The sequence below is a fragment of the Pithys albifrons genome, chromosome 27, assembly GCF_047495875.1.
Source record: "Pithys albifrons albifrons isolate INPA30051 chromosome 27, PitAlb_v1, whole genome shotgun sequence".
Classification (NCBI taxonomy): domain Eukaryota; kingdom Metazoa; phylum Chordata; class Aves; order Passeriformes; family Thamnophilidae; genus Pithys; species Pithys albifrons.
In genome coordinates this window covers 3148544-3170665 of record NC_092484.1, presented here as the reverse complement: position 1 = coordinate 3170665, position 22122 = coordinate 3148544, and the positions used below count along the sequence as shown (strand labels likewise).

The 22122-nt window shown below is 57.8% G+C and overlaps 1 protein-coding gene across 1 annotated transcript in view; it reads right to left on the bottom strand.

The window, feature by feature from the left end:
• MUC16 (mucin 16, cell surface associated) overlaps positions 1–20952 on the bottom strand; it is an 88335-nt gene extending 67383 nt beyond the window's left edge. Inside the window, exons 1-2 of the mRNA XM_071577830.1 lie at positions 474–20952; positions 34–333 (exon numbers count right to left, since the gene is read on the bottom strand). Of these exons, the coding sequence (XP_071433931.1) occupies positions 34–333; positions 474–20952 (20779 nt within the window). The remainder of the gene's footprint in view (positions 1–33; positions 334–473) is intronic.
• Between the last annotated feature and the right edge of the window lie 1170 nt (positions 20953–22122).

Genomic DNA, 22122 nt, shown 5'->3' with positions numbered 1-22122 from the left:
GATCGCAGTGGTGGCCTCAAGGGTTGATGTTACTGTGCGAGCAGCAGTAGAGGTGGTGGCCGGTGGAGAGGTGGATGTAGGTGTGGTGAGAGCTGGGGAAGTGGTCTCCAGAGTAGAGGTGAGAGGAGGAGTGGAGGTATTCTCTGGGCTTGTCGCAGAAGAAGAAGACGAAGTTTCTTCCCGGAGCGTGGTAGTGGCCTCTGTGGTGTCGGGAGCTTGAGTTGTGCCAGGGGCACGAGTGGATGTTGCAGCTGTGCTGGAAGGGACTGCAGTGGTTGTTGCAGGAGCTGTGGTAGAGCTTGGTGTTGTGGTGGAGAGTGGTGTGGAGGTGGCCTCAAGAGTAGACATGGGTGGCCGAGTGGAAGAGGTTGAAGTCGCCGTTTCAGTGGATGTGGAGTGAGCGACTGCTGTGGAGGGTTCCCCCATTGTCGAGGTGATCGCAGTGGTGGCTTCAAGGTTTGAGGTGGCTGTACCTTCAGCGGTGGAGGTTATGGCTGGAGTAGAGCTGGGTGCAGTTGTGGTGAGAGCTGGGGAAGTGTTCTCCAGAGTAGAGCTGAGAGGAGGAGTGGTGGTGTTCTCTGGAGCTGGGCTTGTTCCAGAACTAGAAGCGGACGTCTGTGCAAGCACTGTGGTGGTCGCCCCTCTTGCCTCTGTTACTGCCAATGGGAATTGAGGCGCAGTGGATATTCCAGCTGTGCTTGACGCCACTGCAGTGGTGGTTGCAGCAGTTGTGCTGGGGCTTTGTGCTGAGGTGGAGGTGAGTCTTCCAGTGTTGTCAAGAGTAGACAAGGGTGCTGAGGTGGAAGGGCTTGAAGCCACAGTGTGAGGAGGTGTGGAGTGCGCAAGTGACGTGGAGGGCTGCGCCACTGTCGAGGTGGCGGCTGTGGTGGCCTCAAGGGTTGATGTTGCTGTGCGAGCAGCAGTAGAGGTGGTGGGCGGCAGAGAGGTGGGGGTAGGTGTGGTGAGAGCTGGGGAAGTGGTCTCCAGGATAGAGGTGATAGGAGGAGTGGAGGTATTCTCCGGGCTTGTGGCAGGAGAAGAAGACGAAGTTTGTGCCCGGAGAGTGGTAGTGGCCTCTGTGGTGTCGGGAGCTTGAGTTGTGTCCCGGGCAGGAGTGGATGTTGCAGCTGTGCTGGAAGGGAGTGCAGTGGTTGTTGCAGGAGCTGTGGTAGAGCTTGGTGTTGTGGTGGAGAGTGGTGTGGAGGTGGCCTCAAGAGTAGACATGGGTGGCCGAGTTGAAGAGGTTGAAGTCGCAGTTTCAGCGGATGTGGAGTGAGCGACTGCTGTGGAGGGTTCCCCCATTGTCGAGGTGATCGCAGTGGTGGCCTCAAGGGTTGATGTTGCTGTGCGAGCAGCAGTAGAGGTGGTGGCCGGTGGAGAGGTGGATGTAGGTGTGGTGAGAGCTGGGGAAGTGGTCTCCAGAGTAGAGGTGAGAGGAGGAGTGGAGGTATTCTCTGGGCTTGTCGCAGAAGAAGAAGACGAAGTTTCTTCCCGGAGCGTGGTAGTGGCCTCTGTGGTGTCGGGAGCTTGAGTTGTGCCAGGGGCACGAGTGGATGTTGCAGCTGTGCTGGAAGGGACTGCAGTGGTTGTTGCAGGAGCTGTGGTAGAGCTTGGTGTTGTGGTGGAGAGTGGTGTGGAGGTGGCCTCAAGAGTAGACATGGGTGGCCGAGTTGAAGAGGTTGAAGTCGGTGTTTCAGTGGATGTGGAGTGAGCGACTGCTGTGGAGGGTTCCCCCATTGTCGAGGTGATCGCAGTGGTGGCTTCAAGGGTTGAGGTGGCTGTACCTTCAGCGGTGGAGGTTATGGCTGGAGTAGAGCTGGGTGCAGTTGTGGTGAGAGCTGGGGAAGTGTTCTCCAGAGTAGAGCTGAGAGGAGGAGTGGTGGTGTTCTCTGGAGTTGGGCTTGTTCCAGAACTAGAAGAGGACGTCTGTGCAAGCACTGTGGTGGTCGCCCCTCTTGCCTCTGTTACTGCCAATGGGATTTGAGGCGCAGTGGATATTGCAGCTGTGCTTGACGCCACTGAAGTGGTGGTTGCAGCAGTTGTGCTGGGGCTTTGTGCTGAGGTGGAGGTGAGTCTTCCAGTGTTGTCAAGAGTAGACAAGGGTGCTGAGGTGGAAGGGCTTGAAGCCACAGTGTGAGGAGGTGTGGAGTGCGCAAGTGACGTGGAGGGCTGCGCCACTGTCGAGGTGGCGGCCGTGGTGGCCTCAAGGGTTGATGTTGCTGTGCGAGCAGCAGTAGAGGTGGTGGGCGGCAGAGAGGTGGGGGTAGGTGTGGTGAGAGCTGGGGAAGTGGTCTCCAGGGTAGAGGTGTTAGGAGGAGTGGAGGTATTCTCTGGGCTTGTGGCAGGAGAAGAAGACGAAGTTTGTGCCCGGAGAGTGGTAGTGGCCTCTGTTGTCTCGGGAGCTTGAGTTGTGTCCCGGGCAGGAGTGGATGTTGCAGCTGTGCTGGAAGGGACTGCAGTGGTTGTTGCAGGAGCTGTGGTAGAGCTTGGTGTTGTGGTGGAGAGTGGTGTGGAGGTGGCCTCAAGAGTAGACATGGGTGGCCGAGTGGAAGAGGTTGAAGTCGGTGTTTCAGCGGATGTGGAGTGAGCGACTGCTGTGGAGGGTTCCCCCATTGTCGAGGTGATTGCAGTGGTGGCCTCAAGGGTTGATGTTGCTGTGCGAGCAGCAGTAGAGGTGGTGGCCGGTGGAGAGGTGGATGTAGGTGTGGTGAGAGCTGGGGAAGTGGTCTCCAGAGTAGAGGTGAGAGGAGGAGTGGAGGTATTCTCTGGGCTTGTCGCAGAAGAAGAAGACGAAGTTTCTTCCCGGAGCGTGGTAGTGGCCTCTGTGGTGTCGGGAGCTTGAGTTGTGCCAGGGGCACGAGTGGATGTTGCAGCTGTGCTGGAAGGGACTACAGTGGTTGTTGCAGGAGCTGTGGTAGAGCTTGGTGTTGTGGTGGAGAGTGGTGTGGAGGTGGCCTCAAGAGTAGACATGGGTGGCCGAGTGGAAGAGGTTGAAGTCGGTGTTTCAGTGGATGTGGAGTGAGCGACTGCTGTGGAGGGTTCCCCCATTGTCGAGGTGATCGCAGTGGTGGCTTCAAGGTTTGAGGTGGCTGTACCTTCAGCGGTGGAGGTTATGGCTGGAGTAGAGCTGGGTGCAGTTGTGGTGAGAGCTGGGGAAGTGTTCTCCAGAGTAGAGCTGAGAGGAGGAGTGGTGGTGCTCTCTGGAGCTGGGCTTGTTCCAGAACTAGAAGAGGACGTTTGTGCACGCACTGTGGTGGTCGCCCCTCTTGCCTCTGTTACTGCCAATGGGAATTGAGGCGCAGTGGATATTTCAGCTGTGCTTGACGCCACTGAAGTGGTGGTTGCAGCAGTTGTGCTGGGGCTTTGTGCTGAGGTGGAGGTGAGTCTTCCAGTGTTGTCAAGAGTAGACAAGGGTGCTGAGGTGGAAGGGCTTGAAGCCAGAGTGTGAGGAGGTGTGGAGTGCGCAAGTGACGTGGAGGGCTGCGCCACTGTCGAGGTGGCGGCCGTGGTGGCCTCAAGGGTTGATGTTGCTGTGCGAGCAGCAGTAGAGGTGGTGGGCGGCAGAGAGGTGGATGTAGGTGTGGTGAGAGCTGGGGAAGTGGTCTCCAGGGTAGAGGTGAGAGGAGGAGTGGAGGTATTCTCTGGGCTTGTGGCAGAAGAAGAAGACGAAGTTTGTGCCCGGAGCGTGGTAGTGGCCTCTGTGGTGTCGGGAGCTTGAGTTGTGTCCCGGGCAGGAATGGATGTTGCAGCTGTGCTGGAAGGGACTCCAGTGGTTGTTGCAGGAGCTGTGGTAGAGCTTGGTGTTGTGGTGGAGAGTGGTGTGGAGGTGGCCTCAAGAGTAGACATGGGTGGCCGAGTGGAAGAGGTTGAAGTCGCCGTTTCAGCGGATGTGGAGTGAGCGACTGCTGTGGAGGGTTCCCCCATTGTCGAGGTGATCGCAGTGGTGGCCTCAAGGGTTGATGTTGCTGTGCGAGCAGCAGTAGAGGTGGTGGCCGGTGGAGAGGTGGATGTAGGTGTGGTGAGAGCTGGGGAAGTGGTCTCCAGAGTAGAGGTGAGAGGAGGAGTGGAGGTATTCTCTGGGCTTGTCGCAGAAGAAGAAGACGAAGTTTGTGCCCGGAGAATGGTAGTGGCCTCTGTGGTGTCGGGAGCTTGAGTTGTGCCAGGGGCACGAGTGGATGTTGCAGCTGTGCTGGAAGGGACTGCAGTGGTTGTTGCAGGAGCTGTGGTAGAGCTTGGTGTTGTGGTGGAGAGTGGTGTGGAGGTGGCCTCAAGAGTAGACATGGGTGGCCGAGTGGAAGAGGTTGACGTCGCCGTTTCAGTGGATGTGGAGTGAGCGACTGCTGTGGAGGGTTCCCCCATTGTCGAGGTGATCGCAGTGGTGGCTTCAAGGGTTGAGGTGGCTGTACCTTCAGCGGTGGAGGTTATGGCTGGAGTAGAGCTGGGTGGAGTTGTGGTGAGAGCTGGGGAAGTGTTCTCCAGAGTAGAGCTGAGAGGAGGAGTGGTGGTGTTCTCTGGAGCTGGGCTTGTTCCAGAACTAGAAGAGGACGTTTGTGCACGCACTGTGGTGGTCGCCCCTCTTGCCTCTGTTACTGCCAATGGGAATTGAGACGCCGTGGATATTCCAGCTGTGCTTGACGCCACTGCAGTGGTGGTTGCAGCAGTTGTGCTGGGGCTTTGTGCTGAGGTGGAGGTGAGTCTTCCAGTGTTGTCAAGAGTAGACAAGGGTGCTGAGGTGGAAGGGCTTGAAGCCAGAGTGTGAGGAGGTGTGGAGTGCGCAAGTGACGTGGAGGGCTGCGCCACTGTCGAGGTGGCGGCCGTGGTGGCCTCAAGGGTTGATGTTGCTGTGCGAGCAGCAGTAGAGGTGGTGGGCGGCAGAGAGGTGGGGGTAGGTGTGGTGAGAGCTGGGGAAGTGGTCTCCAGGGTAGAGGTGAGAGGAGGAGTGGAGGTATTCTCTGGGCTTGTCGCAGAAGAAGAAGACGAAGTTTCTTCCCGGAGCGTGGTAGTGGCCTCTGTGGTGTCGGGAGCTTGAGTTGTGTCCCGGGCAGGAATGGATGTTGCAGCTGTGCTGGAAGGGACTGCAGTGGTTGTTGCAGGAGCTGTGGTAGAGCTTGGTGTTGTGGTGGAGAGTGGTGTGGAGGTGGCCTCAAGAGTAGACATGGGTGGCCGAGTGGAAGAGGTTGAAGTCGCCGTTTCAGCGGATGTGGAGTGAGCGACTGCTGTGGAGGGTTCCCCCATTGTCGAGGTGATCGCAGTGGTGGCCTCAAGGGTTGATGTTGCTGTGCGAGCAGCAGTAGAGGTGGTGGCCGGTGGAGAGGTGGATGTAGGTGTGGTGAGAGCTGGGGAAGTGGTCTCCAGAGTAGAGGTGAGAGGAGGAGTGGAGGTATTCTCTGGGCTTGTCGCAGAAGAAGAAGACGAAGTTTGTGCCCGGAGAATGGTAGTGGCCTCTGTGGTGTCGGGAGCTTGAGTTGTGCCAGGGGCACGAGTGGATGTTGCAGCTGTGCTGGAAGGGACTGCAGTGGTTGTTGCAGGAGCTGTGGTAGAGCTTGGTGTTGTGGTGGAGAGTGGTGTGGAGGTGGCCTCAAGAGTAGACATGGGTGGCCGAGTGGAAGAGGTTGACGTCGCCGTTTCAGTGGATGTGGAGTGAGCGACTGCTGTGGAGGGTTCCCCCATTGTCGAGGTGATCGCAGTGGTGGCTTCAAGGGTTGAGGTGGCTGTACCTTCAGCGGTGGAGGTTATGGCTGGAGTAGAGCTGGGTGGAGTTGTGGTGAGAGCTGGGGAAGTGTTCTCCAGAGTAGAGCTGAGAGGAGGAGTGGTGGTGTTCTCTGGAGCTGGGCTTGTTCCAGAACTAGAAGAGGACGTTTGTGCAAGCACTGTGGTGGTCGCCCCTCTTGCCTCTGTTACTGCCAATGGGAATTGAGACGCAGTGGATATTCCAGCTGTGCTTGACGGCACTGCAGTGGTGGTTGCAGCAGTTGTGCTGGGGCTTTGTGCTGAGGTGGAGGTGAGTCTTCCAGTGTTGTCAAGAGTAGACAAGGGTGCTGAGGTGGAAGGGCTTGAAGCCAGAGTGTGAGGAGGTGTGGAGTGCGCAAGTGACGTGGAGGGCTGCGCCACTGTCGAGGTGGCGGCTGTGGTGGCCTCAAGGGTTGATGTTGCTGTGCGAGCAGCAGTAGAGGTGGTGGGCGGCAGAGAGGTGGGGGTAGGTGTGGTGAGAGCTGGGGAAGTGGTCTCCAGGGTAGAGGTGATAGGAGGAGTGGAGGTATTCTCCGGGCTTGTGGCAGGAGAAGAAGACGAAGTTTGTGCCCGGAGAGTGGTAGTGGCCTCTGTGGTGTCGGGAGCTTGAGTTGTGTCCCGGGCAGGAGTGGATGTTGCAGCTGTGCTGGAAGGGACTGCAGTGGTTGTTGCAGGAGCTGTGGTAGAGCTTGGTGTTGTGGTGGAGAGTGGTGTGGAGGTGGCCTCAAGAGTAGACATGGGTGGCCGAGTGGAAGAGGTTGAAGTCGCCGTTTCAGCGGATGTGGAGTGAGCGACTGCTGTGGAGGGTTCCCCCATTGTCGAGGTGATCGCAGTGGTGGCCTCAAGGGTTGATGTTACTGTGCGAGCAGCAGTAGAGGTGGTGGCCGGTGGAGAGGTGGATGTAGGTGTGGTGAGAGCTGGGGAAGTGGTCTCCAGAGTAGAGGTGAGAGGAGGAGTGGAGGTATTCTCTGGGCTTGTCGCAGAAGAAGACGAAGTTTCTTCCCGGAGCGTGGTAGTGGCCTCTGTGGTGTCGGGAGCTTGAGTTGTGCCAGGGGCACGAGTGGATGTTGCAGCTGTGCTGGAAGGGACTGCAGTGGTTGTTGCAGGAGCTGTGGTAGAGCTTGGTGTTGTGGTGGAGAGTGGTGTGGAGGTGGCCTCAAGAGTAGACATGGGTGGCCGAGTGGAAGAGGTTGAAGTCGCCGTTTCAGCGGATGTGGAGTGAGCGACTGCTGTGGAGGGTTCCCCCATTGTCGAGGTGATCGCAGTGGTGGCTTCAAGGGTTGAGGTGGCTGTACCTTCAGCGGTGGAGGTTATGGCTGGAGTAGAGCTGGGTGCAGTTGTGGTGAGAGCTGGGGAAGTGTTCTCCAGAGTAGAGCTGAGAGGAGGAGTGGTGGTGTTCTCTGGAGTTGGGCTTGTTCCAGAACTAGAAGAGGACGTCTGTGCAAGCACTGTGGTGGTCGCCCCTCTTGCCTCTGTTACTGCCAATGGGAATTGAGACGCAGTGGATATTCCAGCTGTGCTTGACGCCACTGCAGTGGTGGTTGCAGCAGTTGTGCTGGGGCTTTGTGCTGAGGTGGAGGTGAGTCTTCCAGTGTTGTCCAGAGTAGACAAGGGTGCTGAGGTGGAAGGGCTTGAAGCCAGAGTGTGAGGAGGTGTGGAGTGCGCAAGTGACGTGGAGGGCTGCGCCACTGTCGAGGTGGCGGCCGTGGTGGCCTCAAGGGTTGATGTTCCTGTGCGAGCAGCAGTAGAGGTGGTGGCCGGTGGAGAGGTGGATGTAGGTGTGGTGAGAGCTGGGGAAGTGGTCTCCAGAGTAGAGGTGAGAGGAGGAGTGGAGGTATTCTCTGGGCTTGTGGCAGAAGAAGACGAAGTTTCTTCCCGGAGCGTGGTAGTGGCCTCTGTGGTGTCGGGAGCTTGAGTTGTGCCAGGGGCACGAGTGGATGTTGCAGCTGTGCTGGAAGGGTGTGCAGTGGTTGTTGCAGGAGCTGTGGTAGAGCTTGGTGTTGTGGTGGAGAGTGGTGTGGAGGTGGCCTCAAGAGTAGACATGGGTGGCCGAGTGGAAGAGGTTGAAGTCGGTGTTTCAGTGGATGTGGAGTGAGCGACTGCTGTGGAGGGTTCCCCCATTGTCGAGGTGATCGCAGTGGTGGCCTCAAGGGTTGATGTTACTGTGCGAGCAGCAGTAGAGGTGGTGGCCGGTGGAGAGGTGGATGTAGGTGTGGTGAGAGCTGGGGAAGTGGTCTCCAGAGTAGAGCTGAGAGGAGGAGTGGAGGTATTCTCCGGGCTTGTCGCAGAAGAAGAAGACGAAGTTTCTTCCCGGAGCGTGGTAGTGGCCTCTGTGGTGTCGGGAGCTTGAGTTGTGCCAGGGGCACGAGTGGATGTTGCAGCTGTGCTGGAAGGGACTGCAGTGGTTGTTGCAGGAGCTGTGGTAGAGCTTGGTGTTGTGGTGGAGAGTGGTGTGGAGGTGGCCTCAAGAGTAGACATGGGTGGCCGAGTGGAAGAGGTTGAAGTCGCCGTTTCAGTGGATGTGGAGTGAGCGACTGCTGTGGAGGGTTCCCCCATTGTCGAGGTGATCGCAGTGGTGGTTTCAAGGTTTGAGGTGGCTGTACCTTCAGCGGTGGAGGTTATGGCTGGAGTAGAGCTGGGTGGAGTTGTGGTGAGAGCTGGGGAAGTGTTCTCCAGAGTAGAGCTGAGAGGAGGAGTGGTGGTGTTCTCTGGAGCTGGGCTTGTTCCAGAACTAGAAGAGGACGTTTGTGCACGCACTGTGGTGGTCGCCCCTCTTGCCTCTGTTACTGCCAATGGGAATTGAGACGCAGTGGATATTCCAGCTGTGCTTGACGCCACTGCAGTGGTGGTTGCAGCAGTTGTGCTGGGGCTTTGTGCTGAGGTGGAGGTGAGTCTTCCAGTGTTGTCAAGAGTAGACAAGGGTGCTGAGGTGGAAGGGCTTGAAGCCAGAGTGTGAGGAGGTGTGGAGTGCGCAAGTGACGTGGAGGGCTGCGCCACTGTCGAGGTGGCGGCCGTGGTGGCCTCAAGGGTTGATGTTGCTGTGCGAGCAGCAGTAGAGGTGGTGGGCGGCAGAGAGGTGGGGGTAGGTGTGGTGAGAGCTGGGGAAGTGGTCTCCAGGGTAGAGGTGAGAGGAGGAGTGGAGGTATTCTCTGGGCTTGTCGCAGAAGAAGAAGACGAAGTTTCTTCCCGGAGAATGGTAGTGGCCTCTGTGGTGTCGGGAGCTTGAGTTGTGTCCCGGGCAGGAATGGATGTTGCAGCTGTGCTGGAAGGGACTGCAGTGGTTGTTGCAGGAGCTGTGGTAGAGCTTGGTGTTGTGGTGGAGAGTGGTGTGGAGGTGGCCTCAAGAGTAGACATGGGTGGCCGAGTGGAAGAGGTTGAAGTCGGTGTTTCAGCGGATGTGGAGTGAGCGACTGCTGTGGAGGGTTCCCCCATTGTCGAGGTGATCGCAGTGGTGGCCTCAAGGGTTGATGTTGCTGTGCGAGCAGCAGTAGAGGTGGTGGCCGGTGGAGAGGTGGATGTAGGTGTGGTGAGAGCTGGGGAAGTGGTCTCCAGAGTAGAGGTGAGAGGAGGAGTGGAGGTATTCTCTGGGCTTGTCGCAGAAGAAGAAGACGAAGTTTGTGCCCGGAGAATGGTAGTGGCCTCTGTGGTGTCGGGAGCTTGAGTTGTGCCAGGGGCACGAGTGGATGTTGCAGCTGTGCTGGAAGGGACTGCAGTGGTTGTTGCAGGAGCTGTGGTAGAGCTTGGTGTTGTGGTGGAGAGTGGTGTGGAGGTGGCCTCAAGAGTAGACATGGGTGGCCGAGTGGAAGAGGTTGAAGTCGCCGTTTCAGCGGATGTGGAGTGAGCGACTGCTGTGGAGGGTTCCCCCATTGTCGAGGTGATCGCAGTGGTGGCTTCAAGGGTTGAGGTGGCTGTACCTTCAGCGGTGGAGGTTATGGCTGGAGTAGAGCTGGGTGGAGTTGTGGTGAGAGCTGGGGAAGTGTTCTCCAGAGTAGAGCTGAGAGGAGGAGTGGTGGTGTTCTCTGGAGCTGGGCTTGTTCCAGAACTAGAAGAGGACGTTTGTGCAAGCACTGTGGTGGTCGCCCCTCTTGCCTCTGTTACTGCCAATGGGAATTGAGACGCAGTGGATATTCCAGCTGTGCTTGACGGCACTGCAGTGGTGGTTGCAGCAGTTGTGCTGGGGCTTTGTGCTGAGGTGGAGGTGAGTCTTCCAGTGTTGTCAAGAGTAGACAAGGGTGCTGAGGTGGAAGGGCTTGAAGCCAGAGTGTGAGGAGGTGTGGAGTGCGCAAGTGACGTGGAGGGCTGCGCCACTGTCGAGGTGGCGGCTGTGGTGGCCTCAAGGGTTGATGTTGCTGTGCGAGCAGCAGTAGAGGTGGTGGGCGGCAGAGAGGTGGGGGTAGGTGTGGTGAGAGCTGGGGAAGTGGTCTCCAGAGTAGAGGTGAGAGGAGGAGTGGAGGTATTCTCCGGGCTTGTGGCAGGAGAAGAAGACGAAGTTTGTGCCCGGAGAGTGGTAGTGGCCTCTGTGGTGTCGGGAGCTTGAGTTGTGTCCCGGGCAGGAGTGGATGTTGCAGCTGTGCTGGAAGGGAGTGCAGTGGTTGTTGCAGGAGCTGTGGTAGAGCTTGGTGTTGTGGTGGAGAGTGGTGTGGAGGTGGCCTCAAGAGTAGACATGGGTGGCCGAGTTGAAGAGGTTGAAGTTGCCGTTTCAGCGGATGTGGAGTGAGCGACTGCTGTGGAGGGTTCCCCCATTGTCGAGGTGATTGCAGTGGTGGCCTCAAGGGTTGATGTTACTGTGCGAGCAGCAGTAGAGGTGGTGGCCGGTGGAGAGGTGGATGTAGGTGTGGTGAGAGCTGGGGAAGTGGTCTCCAGAGTAGAGGTGAGAGGAGGAGTGGAGGTATTCTCTGGGCTTGTCGCAGAAGAAGAAGACGAAGTTTCTTCCCGGAGCGTGGTAGTGGCCTCTGTGGTGTCGGGAGCTTGAGTTGTGCCAGGGGCACGAGTGGATGTTGCAGCTGTGCTGGAAGGGACTGCAGTGGTTGTTGCAGGAGCTGTGGTAGAGCTTGGTGTTGTGGTGGAGAGTGGTGTGGAGGTGGCCTCAAGAGTAGACATGGGTGGCCGAGTGGAAGAGGTTGAAGTCGGTGTTTCAGCGGATGTGGAGTGAGCGACTGCTGTGGAGGGTTCCCCCATTGTCGAGGTGATCGCAGTGGTGGCTTCAAGGTTTGAGGTGGCTGTACCTTCAGCGGTGGAGGTTATGGCTGGAGTAGAGCTGGGTGGAGTTGTGGTGAGAGCTGGGGAAGTGTTCTCCAGAGTAGAGCTGAGAGGAGGAGTGGTGGTGTTCTCTGGAGCTGGGCTTGTTCCAGAACTAGAAGAGGACGTTTGTGCAAGCACTGTGGTGGTCGCCCCTCTTGCCTCTGTTACTGCCAATGGGAATTGAGACGCAGTGGATATTCCAGCTGTGCTTGACGCCACTGCAGTGGTGGTTGCAGCAGTTGTGCTGGGGCTTTGTGCTGAGGTGGAGGTGAGTCTTCCAGTGTTGTCAAGAGTAGACAAGGGTGCTGAGGTGGAAGGGCTTGAAGCCAGAGTGTGAGGAGGTGTGGAGTGCGCAAGTGACGTGGAGGGCTGCGCCACTGTCGAGGTGGCGGCCGTGGTGGCCTCAAGGGTTGATGTTGCTGTGCGAGCAGCAGTAGAGGTGGTGGGCGGCAGAGAGGTGGGGGTAGGTGTGGTGAGAGCTGGGGAAGTGGTCTCCAGGGTAGAGGTGATAGGAGGAGTGGAGGTATTCTCCGGGCTTGTGGCAGGAGAAGAAGACGAAGTTTGTGCCCGGAGAATGGTAGTGGCCTCTGTGGTGTCGGGAGCTTGAGTTGTGTCCCGGGCAGGAGTGGATGTTGCAGCTGTGCTGGAAGGGACTGCAGTGGTTGTTGCAGGAGCTGTGGTAGAGCTTGGTGTTGTGGTGGAGAGTGGTGTGGAGGTGGCCTCAAGAGTAGACATGGGTGGCCGAGTGGAAGAGGTTGAAGTCGGTGTTTCAGCGGATGTGGAGTGAGCGACTGCTGTGGAGGGTTCCCCCATTGTCGAGGTGATCGCAGTGGTGGCCTCAAGGGTTGATGTTGCTGTGCGAGCAGCAGTAGAGGTGGTGGCCGGTGGAGAGGTGGATGTAGGTGTGGTGAGAGCTGGGGAAGTGGTCTCCAGAGTAGAGGTGAGAGGAGGAGTGGAGGTATTCTCTGGGCTTGTCGCAGAAGAAGAAGACGAAGTTTCTTCCCGGAGCGTGGTAGTGGCCTCTGTGGTGTCGGGAGCTTGAGTTGTGCCAGGGGCACGAGTGGATGTTGCAGCTGTGCTGGAAGGGACTGCAGTGGTTGTTGCAGGAGCTGTGGTAGAGCTTGGTGTTGTGGTGGAGAGTGGTGTGGAGGTGGCCTCAAGAGTAGACATGGGTGGCCGAGTGGAAGAGGTTGACGTCGCCGTTTCAGTGGATGTGGAGTGAGCGACTGCTGTGGAGGGTTCCCCCATTGTCGAGGTGATCGCAGTGGTGGCTTCAAGGGTTGAGGTGGCTGTACCTTCAGCGGTGGAGGTTATGGCTGGTGTAGAGCTGGGTGCAGTTGTGGTGAGAGCTGGGGAAGTGTTCTCCAGAGTAGAGCTGAGAGGAGGAGTGGTGGTGTTCTCTGGAGTTGGGCTTGTTCCAGAACTAGAAGAGGACATTTGTGCAAGCACTGTGGTGGTCGCCCCTCTTGCCTCTGTTACTGCCAATGGGAATTGAGACGCAGTGGATATTCCAGCTGTGCTTGACGGCACTGCAGTGGTGGTTGCAGCAGTTGTGCTGGGGCTTTGTGCTGAGGTGGAGGTGAGTCTTCCAGTGTTGTCAAGAGTAGACAAGGGTGCTGAGGTGGAAAGAGTTGAAGCCACAGTGTGAGGAGGTGTGGAGTGCGCAAGTGACGTGGAGGGCTGCGCCACTGTCGAGGTGGCGGCCGTGGTGGCCTCAAGGGTTGATGTTCCTGTGCGAGCAGCAGTAGAGGTGGTGGCCGGTGGAGAGGTGGATGTAGGTGTGGTGAGAGCTGGGGAAGTGGTCTCCAGAGTAGAGGTGAGAGGAGGAGTGGAGGTATTCTCTGGGCTTGTGGCAGAAGAAGACGAAGTTTCTTCCCGGAGCGTGGTAGTGGCCTCTGTGGTGTCGGGAGCTTGAGTTGTGCCAGGGGCACGAGTGGATGTTGCAGCTGTGCTGGAAGGGAGTGCAGTGGTTGTTGCAGGAGCTGTGGTAGAGCTTGGTGTTGTGGTGGAGAGTGGTGTGGAGGTGGCCTCAAGAGTAGACATGGGTGGCCGAGTGGAAGAGGTTGAAGTCGGTGTTTCAGTGGATGTGGAGTGAGCGACTGCTGTGGAGGGTTCCCCCATTGTCGAGGTGATCGCAGTGGTGGCCTCAAGGGTTGATGTTCCTGTGCGAGCAGCAGTAGAGGTGGTGGCCGGTGGAGAGGTGGATGTAGGTGTGGTGAGAGCTGGGGAAGTGGTCTCCAGAGTAGAGGTGAGAGGAGGAGTGGAGGTATTCTCTGGGCTTGTCGCAGAAGAAGAAGACGAAGTTTCTTCCCGGAGCGTGGTAGTGGCCTCTGTGGTGTCGGGAGCTTGAGTTGTGCCAGGGGCACGAGTGGATGTTGCAGCTGTGCTGGAAGGGACTGCAGTGGTTGTTGCAGGAGCTGTGGTAGAGCTTGGTGTTGTGGTGGAGAGTGGTGTGGAGGTGGCCTCAAGAGTAGACATGGGTGGCCGAGTGGAAGAGGTTGAAGTCGGTGTTTCAGCGGATGTGGAGTGAGCGACTGCTGTGGAGGGTTCCCCCATTGTCGAGGTGATCGCAGTGGTGGCTTCAAGGTTTGAGGTGGCTGTACCTTCAGCGGTGGAGGTTATGGCTGGAGTAGAGCTGGGTGGAGTTGTGGTGAGAGCTGGGGAAGTGTTCTCCAGAGTAGAGCTGAGAGGAGGAGTGGTGGTGTTCTCTGGAGCTGGGCTTGTTCCAGAACTAGAAGAGGACGTTTGTGCAAGCACTGTGGTGGTCGCCCCTCTTGCCTCTGTTACTGCCAATGGGAATTGAGACGCAGTGGATATTCCAGCTGTGCTTGACGCCACTGCAGTGGTGGTTGCAGCAGTTGTGCTGGGGCTTTGTGCTGAGGTGGAGGTGAGTCTTCCAGTGTTGTCAAGAGTAGACAAGGGTGCTGAGGTGGAAGGGCTTGAAGCCAGAGTGTGAGGAGGTGTGGAGTGCGCAAGTGACGTGGAGGGCTGCGCCACTGTCGAGGTGGCGGCCGTGGTGGCCTCAAGGGTTGATGTTGCTGTGCGAGCAGCAGTAGAGGTGGTGGGCGGCAGAGAGGTGGGGGTAGGTGTGGTGAGAGCTGGGGAAGTGGTCTCCAGGGTAGAGGTGATAGGAGGAGTGGAGGTATTCTCCGGGCTTGTGGCAGGAGAAGAAGACGAAGTTTGTGCCCGGAGAATGGTAGTGGCCTCTGTGGTGTCGGGAGCTTGAGTTGTGTCCCGGGCAGGAGTGGATGTTGCAGCTGTGCTGGAAGGGACTGCAGTGGTTGTTGCAGGAGCTGTGGTAGAGCTTGGTGTTGTGGTGGAGAGTGGTGTGGAGGTGGCCTCAAGAGTAGACATGGGTGGCCGAGTGGAAGAGGTTGAAGTCGGTGTTTCAGCGGATGTGGAGTGAGCGACTGCTGTGGAGGGTTCCCCCATTGTCGAGGTGATCGCAGTGGTGGCCTCAAGGGTTGATGTTGCTGTGCGAGCAGCAGTAGAGGTGGTGGCCGGTGGAGAGGTGGATGTAGGTGTGGTGAGAGCTGGGGAAGTGGTCTCCAGAGTAGAGGTGAGAGGAGGAGTGGAGGTATTCTCTGGGCTTGTCGCAGAAGAAGAAGACGAAGTTTCTTCCCGGAGCGTGGTAGTGGCCTCTGTGGTGTCGGGAGCTTGAGTTGTGCCAGGGGCACGAGTGGATGTTGCAGCTGTGCTGGAAGGGACTGCAGTGGTTGTTGCAGGAGCTGTGGTAGAGCTTGGTGTTGTGGTGGAGAGTGGTGTGGAGGTGGCCTCAAGAGTAGACATGGGTGGCCGAGTGGAAGAGGTTGACGTCGCCGTTTCAGTGGATGTGGAGTGAGCGACTGCTGTGGAGGGTTCCCCCATTGTCGAGGTGATCGCAGTGGTGGCTTCAAGGGTTGAGGTGGCTGTACCTTCAGCGGTGGAGGTTATGGCTGGTGTAGAGCTGGGTGCAGTTGTGGTGAGAGCTGGGGAAGTGTTCTCCAGAGTAGAGCTGAGAGGAGGAGTGGTGGTGTTCTCTGGAGTTGGGCTTGTTCCAGAACTAGAAGAGGACATTTGTGCAAGCACTGTGGTGGTCGCCCCTCTTGCCTCTGTTACTGCCAATGGGAATTGAGACGCAGTGGATATTCCAGCTGTGCTTGACGGCACTGCAGTGGTGGTTGCAGCAGTTGTGCTGGGGCTTTGTGCTGAGGTGGAGGTGAGTCTTCCAGTGTTGTCAAGAGTAGACAAGGGTGCTGAGGTGGAAAGAGTTGAAGCCACAGTGTGAGGAGGTGTGGAGTGCGCAAGTGACGTGGAGGGCTGCGCCACTGTCGAGGTGGCGGCCGTGGTGGCCTCAAGGGTTGATGTTCCTGTGCGAGCAGCAGTAGAGGTGGTGGCCGGTGGAGAGGTGGATGTAGGTGTGGTGAGAGCTGGGGAAGTGGTCTCCAGAGTAGAGGTGAGAGGAGGAGTGGAGGTATTCTCTGGGCTTGTGGCAGAAGAAGACGAAGTTTCTTCCCGGAGCGTGGTAGTGGCCTCTGTGGTGTCGGGAGCTTGAGTTGTGCCAGGGGCACGAGTGGATGTTGCAGCTGTGCTGGAAGGGAGTGCAGTGGTTGTTGCAGGAGCTGTGGTAGAGCTTGGTGTTGTGGTGGAGAGTGGTGTGGAGGTGGCCTCAAGAGTAGACATGGGTGGCCGAGTGGAAGAGGTTGAAGTCGGTGTTTCAGTGGATGTGGAGTGAGCGACTGCTGTGGAGGGTTCCCCCATTGTCGAGGTGATCGCAGTGGTGGCCTCAAGGGTTGATGTTCCTGTGCGAGCAGCAGTAGAGGTGGTGGCCGGTGGAGAGGTGGATGTAGGTGTGGTGAGAGCTGGGGAAGTGGTCTCCAGAGTAGAGGTGAGAGGAGGAGTGGAGGTATTCTCTGGGCTTGTCGCAGAAGAAGAAGACGAAGTTTCTTCCCGGAGCGTGGTAGTGGCCTCTGTGGTGTCGGGAGCTTGAGTTGTGCCAGGGGCACGAGTGGATGTTGCAGCTGTGCTGGAAGGGACTGCAGTGGTTGTTGCAGGAGCTGTGGTAGAGCTTGGTGTTGTGGTGGAGAGTGGTGTGGAGGTGGCCTCAAGAGTAGACATGGGTGGCCGAGTGGAAGAGGTTGAAGTCGGTGTTTCAGCGGATGTGGAGTGAGCGACTGCTGTGGAGGGTTCCCCCATTGTCGAGGTGATCGCAGTGGTGGCTTCAAGGTTTGAGGTGGCTGTACCTTCAGCGGTGGAGGTTATGGCTGGAGTAGAGCTGGGTGGAGTTGTGGTGAGAGCTGGGGAAGTGTTCTCCAGAGTAGAGCTGAGAGGAGGAGTGGTGGTGTTCTCTGGAGCTGGGCTTGTTCCAGAACTAGAAGAGGACGTTTGTGCAAGCACTGTGGTGGTCGCCCCTCTTGCCTCTGTTACTGCCAATGGGAATTGAGACGCAGTGGATATTCCAGCTGTGCTTGACGCCACTGCAGTGGTGGTTGCAGCAGTTGTGCTGGGGCTTTGTGCTGAGGTGGAGGTGAGTCTTCCAGTGTTGTCAAGAGTAGACAAGGGTGCTGAGGTGGAAGGGCTTGAAGCCAGAGTGTGAGGAGGTGTGGAGTGCGCAAGTGACGTGGAGGGCTGCGCCACTGTCGAGGTGGCGGCCGTGGTGGCCTCAAGGGTTGATGTTGCTGTGCGAGCAGCAGTAGAGGTGGTGGGCGGCAGAGAGGTGGGGGTAGGTGTGGTGAGAGCTGGGGAAGTGGTCTCCAGGGTAGAGGTGATAGGAGGAGTGGAGGTATTCTCCGGGCTTGTGGCAGGAGAAGAAGACGAAGTTTGTGCCCGGAGAATGGTAGTGGCCTCTGTGGTGTCGGGAGCTTGAGTTGTGCCAGGGGCACGAGTGGATGTTGCAGCTGTGCTGGAAGGGACTGCAGTGGTTGTTGCAGGAGCTGTGGTAGAGCTTGGTGTTGTGGTGGAGAGTGGTGTGGAGGTGGCCTCAAGAGTAGACATGGGTGGCCGAGTGGAAGAGGTTGACGTCGCCGTTTCAGTGGATGTGGAGTGAGCGACTGCTGTGGAGGGTTCCCCCATTGTCGAGGTGATCGCAGTGGTGGCTTCAAGGGTTGAGGTGGCTGTACCTTCAGCGGTGGAGGTTATGGCTGGTGTAGAGCTGGGTGCAGTTGTGGTGAGAGCTGGGGAAGTGTTCTCCAGAGTAGAGCTGAGAGGAGGAGTGGTGGTGTTCTCTGGAGTTGGGCTTGTTCCAGAACTAGAAGAGGACATTTGTGCAAGCACTGTGGTGGTCGCCCCTCTTGCCTCTGTTACTGCCAATGGGAATTGAGACGCAGTGGATATTCCAGCTGTGCTTGACGGCACTGCAGTGGTGGTTGCAGCAGTTGTGCTGGGGCTTTGTGCTGAGGTGGAGGTGAGTCTTCCAGTGTTGTCAAGAGTAGACAAGGGTGCTGAGGTGGAAAGAGTTGAAGCCACAGTGTGAGGAGGTGTGGAGTGCGCAAGTGACGTGGAGGGCTGCGCCACTGTCGAGGTGGCGGCCGTGGTGGCCTCAAGGGTTGATGTTCCTGTGCGAGCAGCAGTAGAGGTGGTGGCCGGTGGAGAGGTGGATGTAGGTGTGGTGAGAGCTGGGGAAGTGGTCTCCAGAGTAGAGGTGAGAGGAGGAGTGGAGGTATTCTCTGGGCTTGTGGCAGAAGAAGACGAAGTTTCTTCCCGGAGCGTGGTAGTGGCCTCTGTGGTGTCGGGAGCTTGAGTTGTGCCAGGGGCACGAGTGGATGTTGCAGCTGTGCTGGAAGGGACTGCAGTGGTTGTTGCAGGAGCTGTGGTAGAGCTTGGTGTTGTGGTGGAGAGTGGTGTGGAGGTGGCCTCAAGAGTAGACATGGGTGGCCGAGTGGAAGAGGTTGAAGTCGGTGTTTCAGTGGATGTGGAGTGAGCGACTGCTGTGGAGGGTTCCCCCATTGTCGAGGTGATCGCAGTGGTGGCCTCAAGGGTTGATGTTCCTGTGCGAGCAGCAGTAGAGGTGGTGGCCGGTGGAGAGGTGGATGTAGGTGTGGTGAGAGCTGGGGAAGTGGTCTCCAGAGTAGAGGTGAGAGGAGGAGTGGAGGTATTCTCTGGGCTTGTCGCAGAAGAAGAAGACGAAGTTTCTTCCCGGAGCGTGGTAGTGGCCTCTGTGGTGTCGGGAGCTTGAGTTGTGCCAGGGGCACGAGTGGATGTTGCAGCTGTGCTGGAAGGGACTGCAGTGGTTGTTGCAGGAGCTGTGGTACAGCTTGGTGTTGTGGTGGAGAGTGGTGTGGAGGTGGCCTCAAGAGTAGACATGGGTGGCCGAGTGGAAGAGGTTGAAGTCGCCGTTTCAGTGGATGTGGAGTGAGCGACTGCTGTGGAGGGTTCCCCCATTGTCGAGGTGATCGCAGTGGTGGTTTCAAGGTTTGAGGTGGCTGTACCTTCAGCGGTGGAGGTTATGGCTGGAGTAGAGCTGGGTGGAGTTGTGGTGAGAGCTGGGGAAGTGTTCTCCAGAGTAGAGCTGAGAGGAGGAGTGGTGGTGTTCTCTGGAGCTGGGCTTGTTCCAGAACTAGAAGAGGACGTTTGTGCACGCACTGTGGTGGTCGCCCCTCTTGCCTCTGTTACTGCCAATGGGAATTGAGACGCAGTGGATATTCCAGCTGTGCTTGACGGCACTGCAGTGGTGGTTGCAGCAGTTGTGCTGGGGCTTTGTGCTGAGGTGGAGGTGAGTCTTCCAGTGTTGTCAAGAGTAGACAAGGGTGCTGAGGTGGAAGGGCTTGAAGCCACAGTGTGAGGAGGTGTGGAGTGCGCAAGTGACGTGGAGGGCTGCGCCACTGTCGAGGTGGCGGCCGTGGTGGCCTCAAGGGTTGATGTTGCTGTGCGAGCAGCAGTAGAGGTGGTGGGCGGCAGAGAGGTGGGGGTAGGTGTGGTGAGAGCTGGGGAAGTGGTCTCCAGGGTAGAGGTGAGAGGAGGAGTGGAGGTATTCTCTGGGCTTGTCGCAGAAGAAGAAGACGAAGTTTCTTCCCGGAGCGTGGTAGTGGCCTCTGTGGTGTCGGGAGCTTGAGTTGTGTCCCGGGCAGGAATGGATGTTGCAGCTGTGCTGGAAGGGACTGCAGTGGTTGTTGCAGGAGCTGTGGTAGAGCTTGGTGTTGTGGTGGAGAGTGGTGTGGAGGTGGCCTCAAGAGTAGACATGGGTGGCCGAGTGGAAGAGGTTGAAGTCGGTGTTTCAGCGGATGTGGAGTGAGCGACTGCTGTGGAGGGTTCCCCCATTGTCGAGGTGATCGCAGTGGTGGCCTCAAGGGTTGATGTTGCTGTGCGAGCAGCAGTAGAGGTGGTGGCCGGTGGAGAGGTGGATGTAGGTGTGGTGAGAGCTGGGGAAGTGGTCTCCAGAGTAGAGGTGAGAGGAGGAGTGGAGGTATTCTCTGGGCTTGTCGCAGAAGAAGAAGACGAAGTTTGTGCCCGGAGAATGGTAGTGGCCTCTGTGGTGTCGGGAGCTTGAGTTGTGCCAGGGGCACGAGTGGATGTTGCAGCTGTGCTGGAAGGGACTGCAGTGGTTGTTGCAGGAGCTGTGGTAGAGCTTGGTGTTGTGGTGGAGAGTGGTGTGGAGGTGGCCTCAAGAGTAGACATGGGTGGCCGAGTGGAAGAGGTTGAAGTCGGTGTTTCAGCGGATGTGGAGTGAGCGACTGCTGTGGAGGGTTCCCCCATTGTCGAGGTGATCGCAGTGGTGGCCTCAAGGGTTGATGTTCCTGTGCGAGCAGCAGTAGAGGTGGTGGCCGGTGGAGAGGTGGATGTAGGTGTGGTGAGAGCTGGGGAAGTGGTCTCCAGAGTAGAGGTGAGAGGAGGAGTGGAGGTATTCTCTGGGCTTGTCGCAGAAGAAGAAGACGAAGTTTCTTCCCGGAGCGTGGTAGTGGCCTCTGTGGTGTCGGGAGCTTGAGTTGTGCCAGGGGCACGAGTGGATGTTGCAGCTGTGCTGGAAGGGACTGCAGTGGTTGTTGCAGGAGCTGTGGTAGAGCTTGGTGTTGTGGTGGAGAGTGGTGTGGAGGTGGCCTCAAGAGTAGACATGGGTGGCCGAGTGGAAGAGGTTGAAGTCGCCGTTTCAGCGGATGTGGAGTGAGCGACTGCTGTGGAGGGTTCCCCCATTGTCGAGGTGATCGCAGTGGTGGCTTCAAGGTTTGAGGTGGCTGTACCTTCAGCGGTGGAGGTTATGGCTGGAGTAGAGCTGGGTGGAGTTGTGGTGAGAGCTGGGGAAGTGTTCTCCAGAGTAGAGCTGAGAGGAGGAGTGGTGGTGTTCTCTGGAGCTGGGCTTGTTCCAGAACTAGAAGAGGACGTTTGTGCAAGCACTGTGGTGGTCGCCCCTCTTGCCTCTGTTACTGCCAATGGGAATTGAGACGCAGTGGATATTCCAGCTGTGCTTGACGGCACTGCAGTGGTGGTTGCAGCAGTTGTGCTGGGGCTTTGTGCTGAGGTGGAGGTGAGTCTTCCAGTGTTGTCAAGAGTAGACAAGGGTGCTGAGGTGGAAGGGCTTGAAGCCAGAGTGTGAGGAGGTGTGGAGTGCGCAAGTGACGTGGAGGGCTGCGCCACTGTCGAGGTGGCGGCTGTGGTGGCCTCAAGGGTTGATGTTGCTGTGCGAGCAGCAGTAGAGGTGGTGGGCGGCAGAGAGGTGGGGGTAGGTGTGGTGAGAGCTGGGGAAGTGGTCTCCAGAGTAGAGGTGAGAGGAGGAGTGGAGGTATTCTCCGGGCTTGTGGCAGGAGAAGAAGACGAAGTTTGTGCCCGGAGAGTGGTAGTGGCCTCTGTGGTGTCGGGAGCTTGAGTTGTGTCCCGGGCAGGAGTGGATGTTGCAGCTGTGCTGGAAGGGAGTGCAGTGGTTGTTGCAGGAGCTGTGGTAGAGCTTGGTGTTGTGGTGGAGAGTGGTGTGGAGGTGGCCTCAAGAGTAGACATGGGTGGCCGAGTGGAAGAGGTTGAAGTCGGTGTTTCAGCGGATGTGGAGTGAGCGACTGCTGTGGAGGGTTCCCCCATTGTCGAGGTGATCGCAGTGGTGGCCTCAAGGGTTGATGTTGCTGTGCGAGCAGCAGTAGAGGTGGTGGCCGGTGGAGAGGTGGATGTAGGTGTGGTGAGAGCTGGGGAAGTGGTCTCCAGAGTAGAGGTGAGAGGAGGAGTGGAGGTATTCTCTGGGCTTGTCGCAGAAGAAGAAGACGAAGTTTCTTCCCGGAGCGTGGTAGTGGCCTCTGTGGTGTCGGGAGCTTGAGTTGTGCCAGGGGCACGAGTGGATGTTGCAGCTGTGCTGGAAGGGACTGCAGTGGTTGTTGCAGGAGCTGTGGTAGAGCTTGGTGTTGTGGTGGAGAGTGGTGTGGAGGTGGCCTCAAGAGTAGACATGGGTGGCCGAGTGGAAGAGGTTGACGTCGCCGTTTCAGTGGATGTGGAGTGAGCGACTGCTGTGGAGGGTTCCCCCATTGTCGAGGTGATCGCAGTGGTGGCTTCAAGGGTTGAGGTGGCTGTACCTTCAGCGGTGGAGGTTATGGCTGGTGTAGAGCTGGGTGCAGTTGTGGTGAGAGCTGGGGAAGTGTTCTCCAGAGTAGAGCTGAGAGGAGGAGTGGTGGTGTTCTCTGGAGTTGGGCTTGTTCCAGAACTAGAAGAGGACGTTTGTGCAAGCACTGTGGTGGTCGCCCCTCTTGCCTCTGTTACTGCCAATGGGAATTGAGACGCAGTGGATATTGCAGCTGTGCTTGACGGCACTGCAGTGGTGGTTGCAGCAGTTGTGCTGGGGCTTTGTGCTGAGGTGGAGGTGAGTCTTCCAGTGTTGTCAAGAGTAGACAAGGGTGCTGAGGTGGAAAGAGTTGAAGCCACAGTGTGAGGAGGTGTGGAGTGCGCAAGTGACGTGGAGGGCTGCGCCACTGTCGAGGTGGCGGCCGTGGTGGCCTCAAGGGTTGATGTTCCTGTGCGAGCAGCAGTAGAGGTGGTGGCCGGTGGAGAGGTGGATGTAGGTGTGGTGAGAGCTGGGGAAGTGGTCTCCAGAGTAGAGGTGAGAGGAGGAGTGGAGGTATTCTCTGGGCTTGTGGCAGAAGAAGACGAAGTTTCTTCCCGGAGCGTGGTAGTGGCCTCTGCGGTGTCGGGAGCTTGAGTTGTGCCAGGGGCACGAGTGGATGTTGCAGCTGTGCTGGAAGGGAGTGCAGTGGTTGTTGCAGGAGC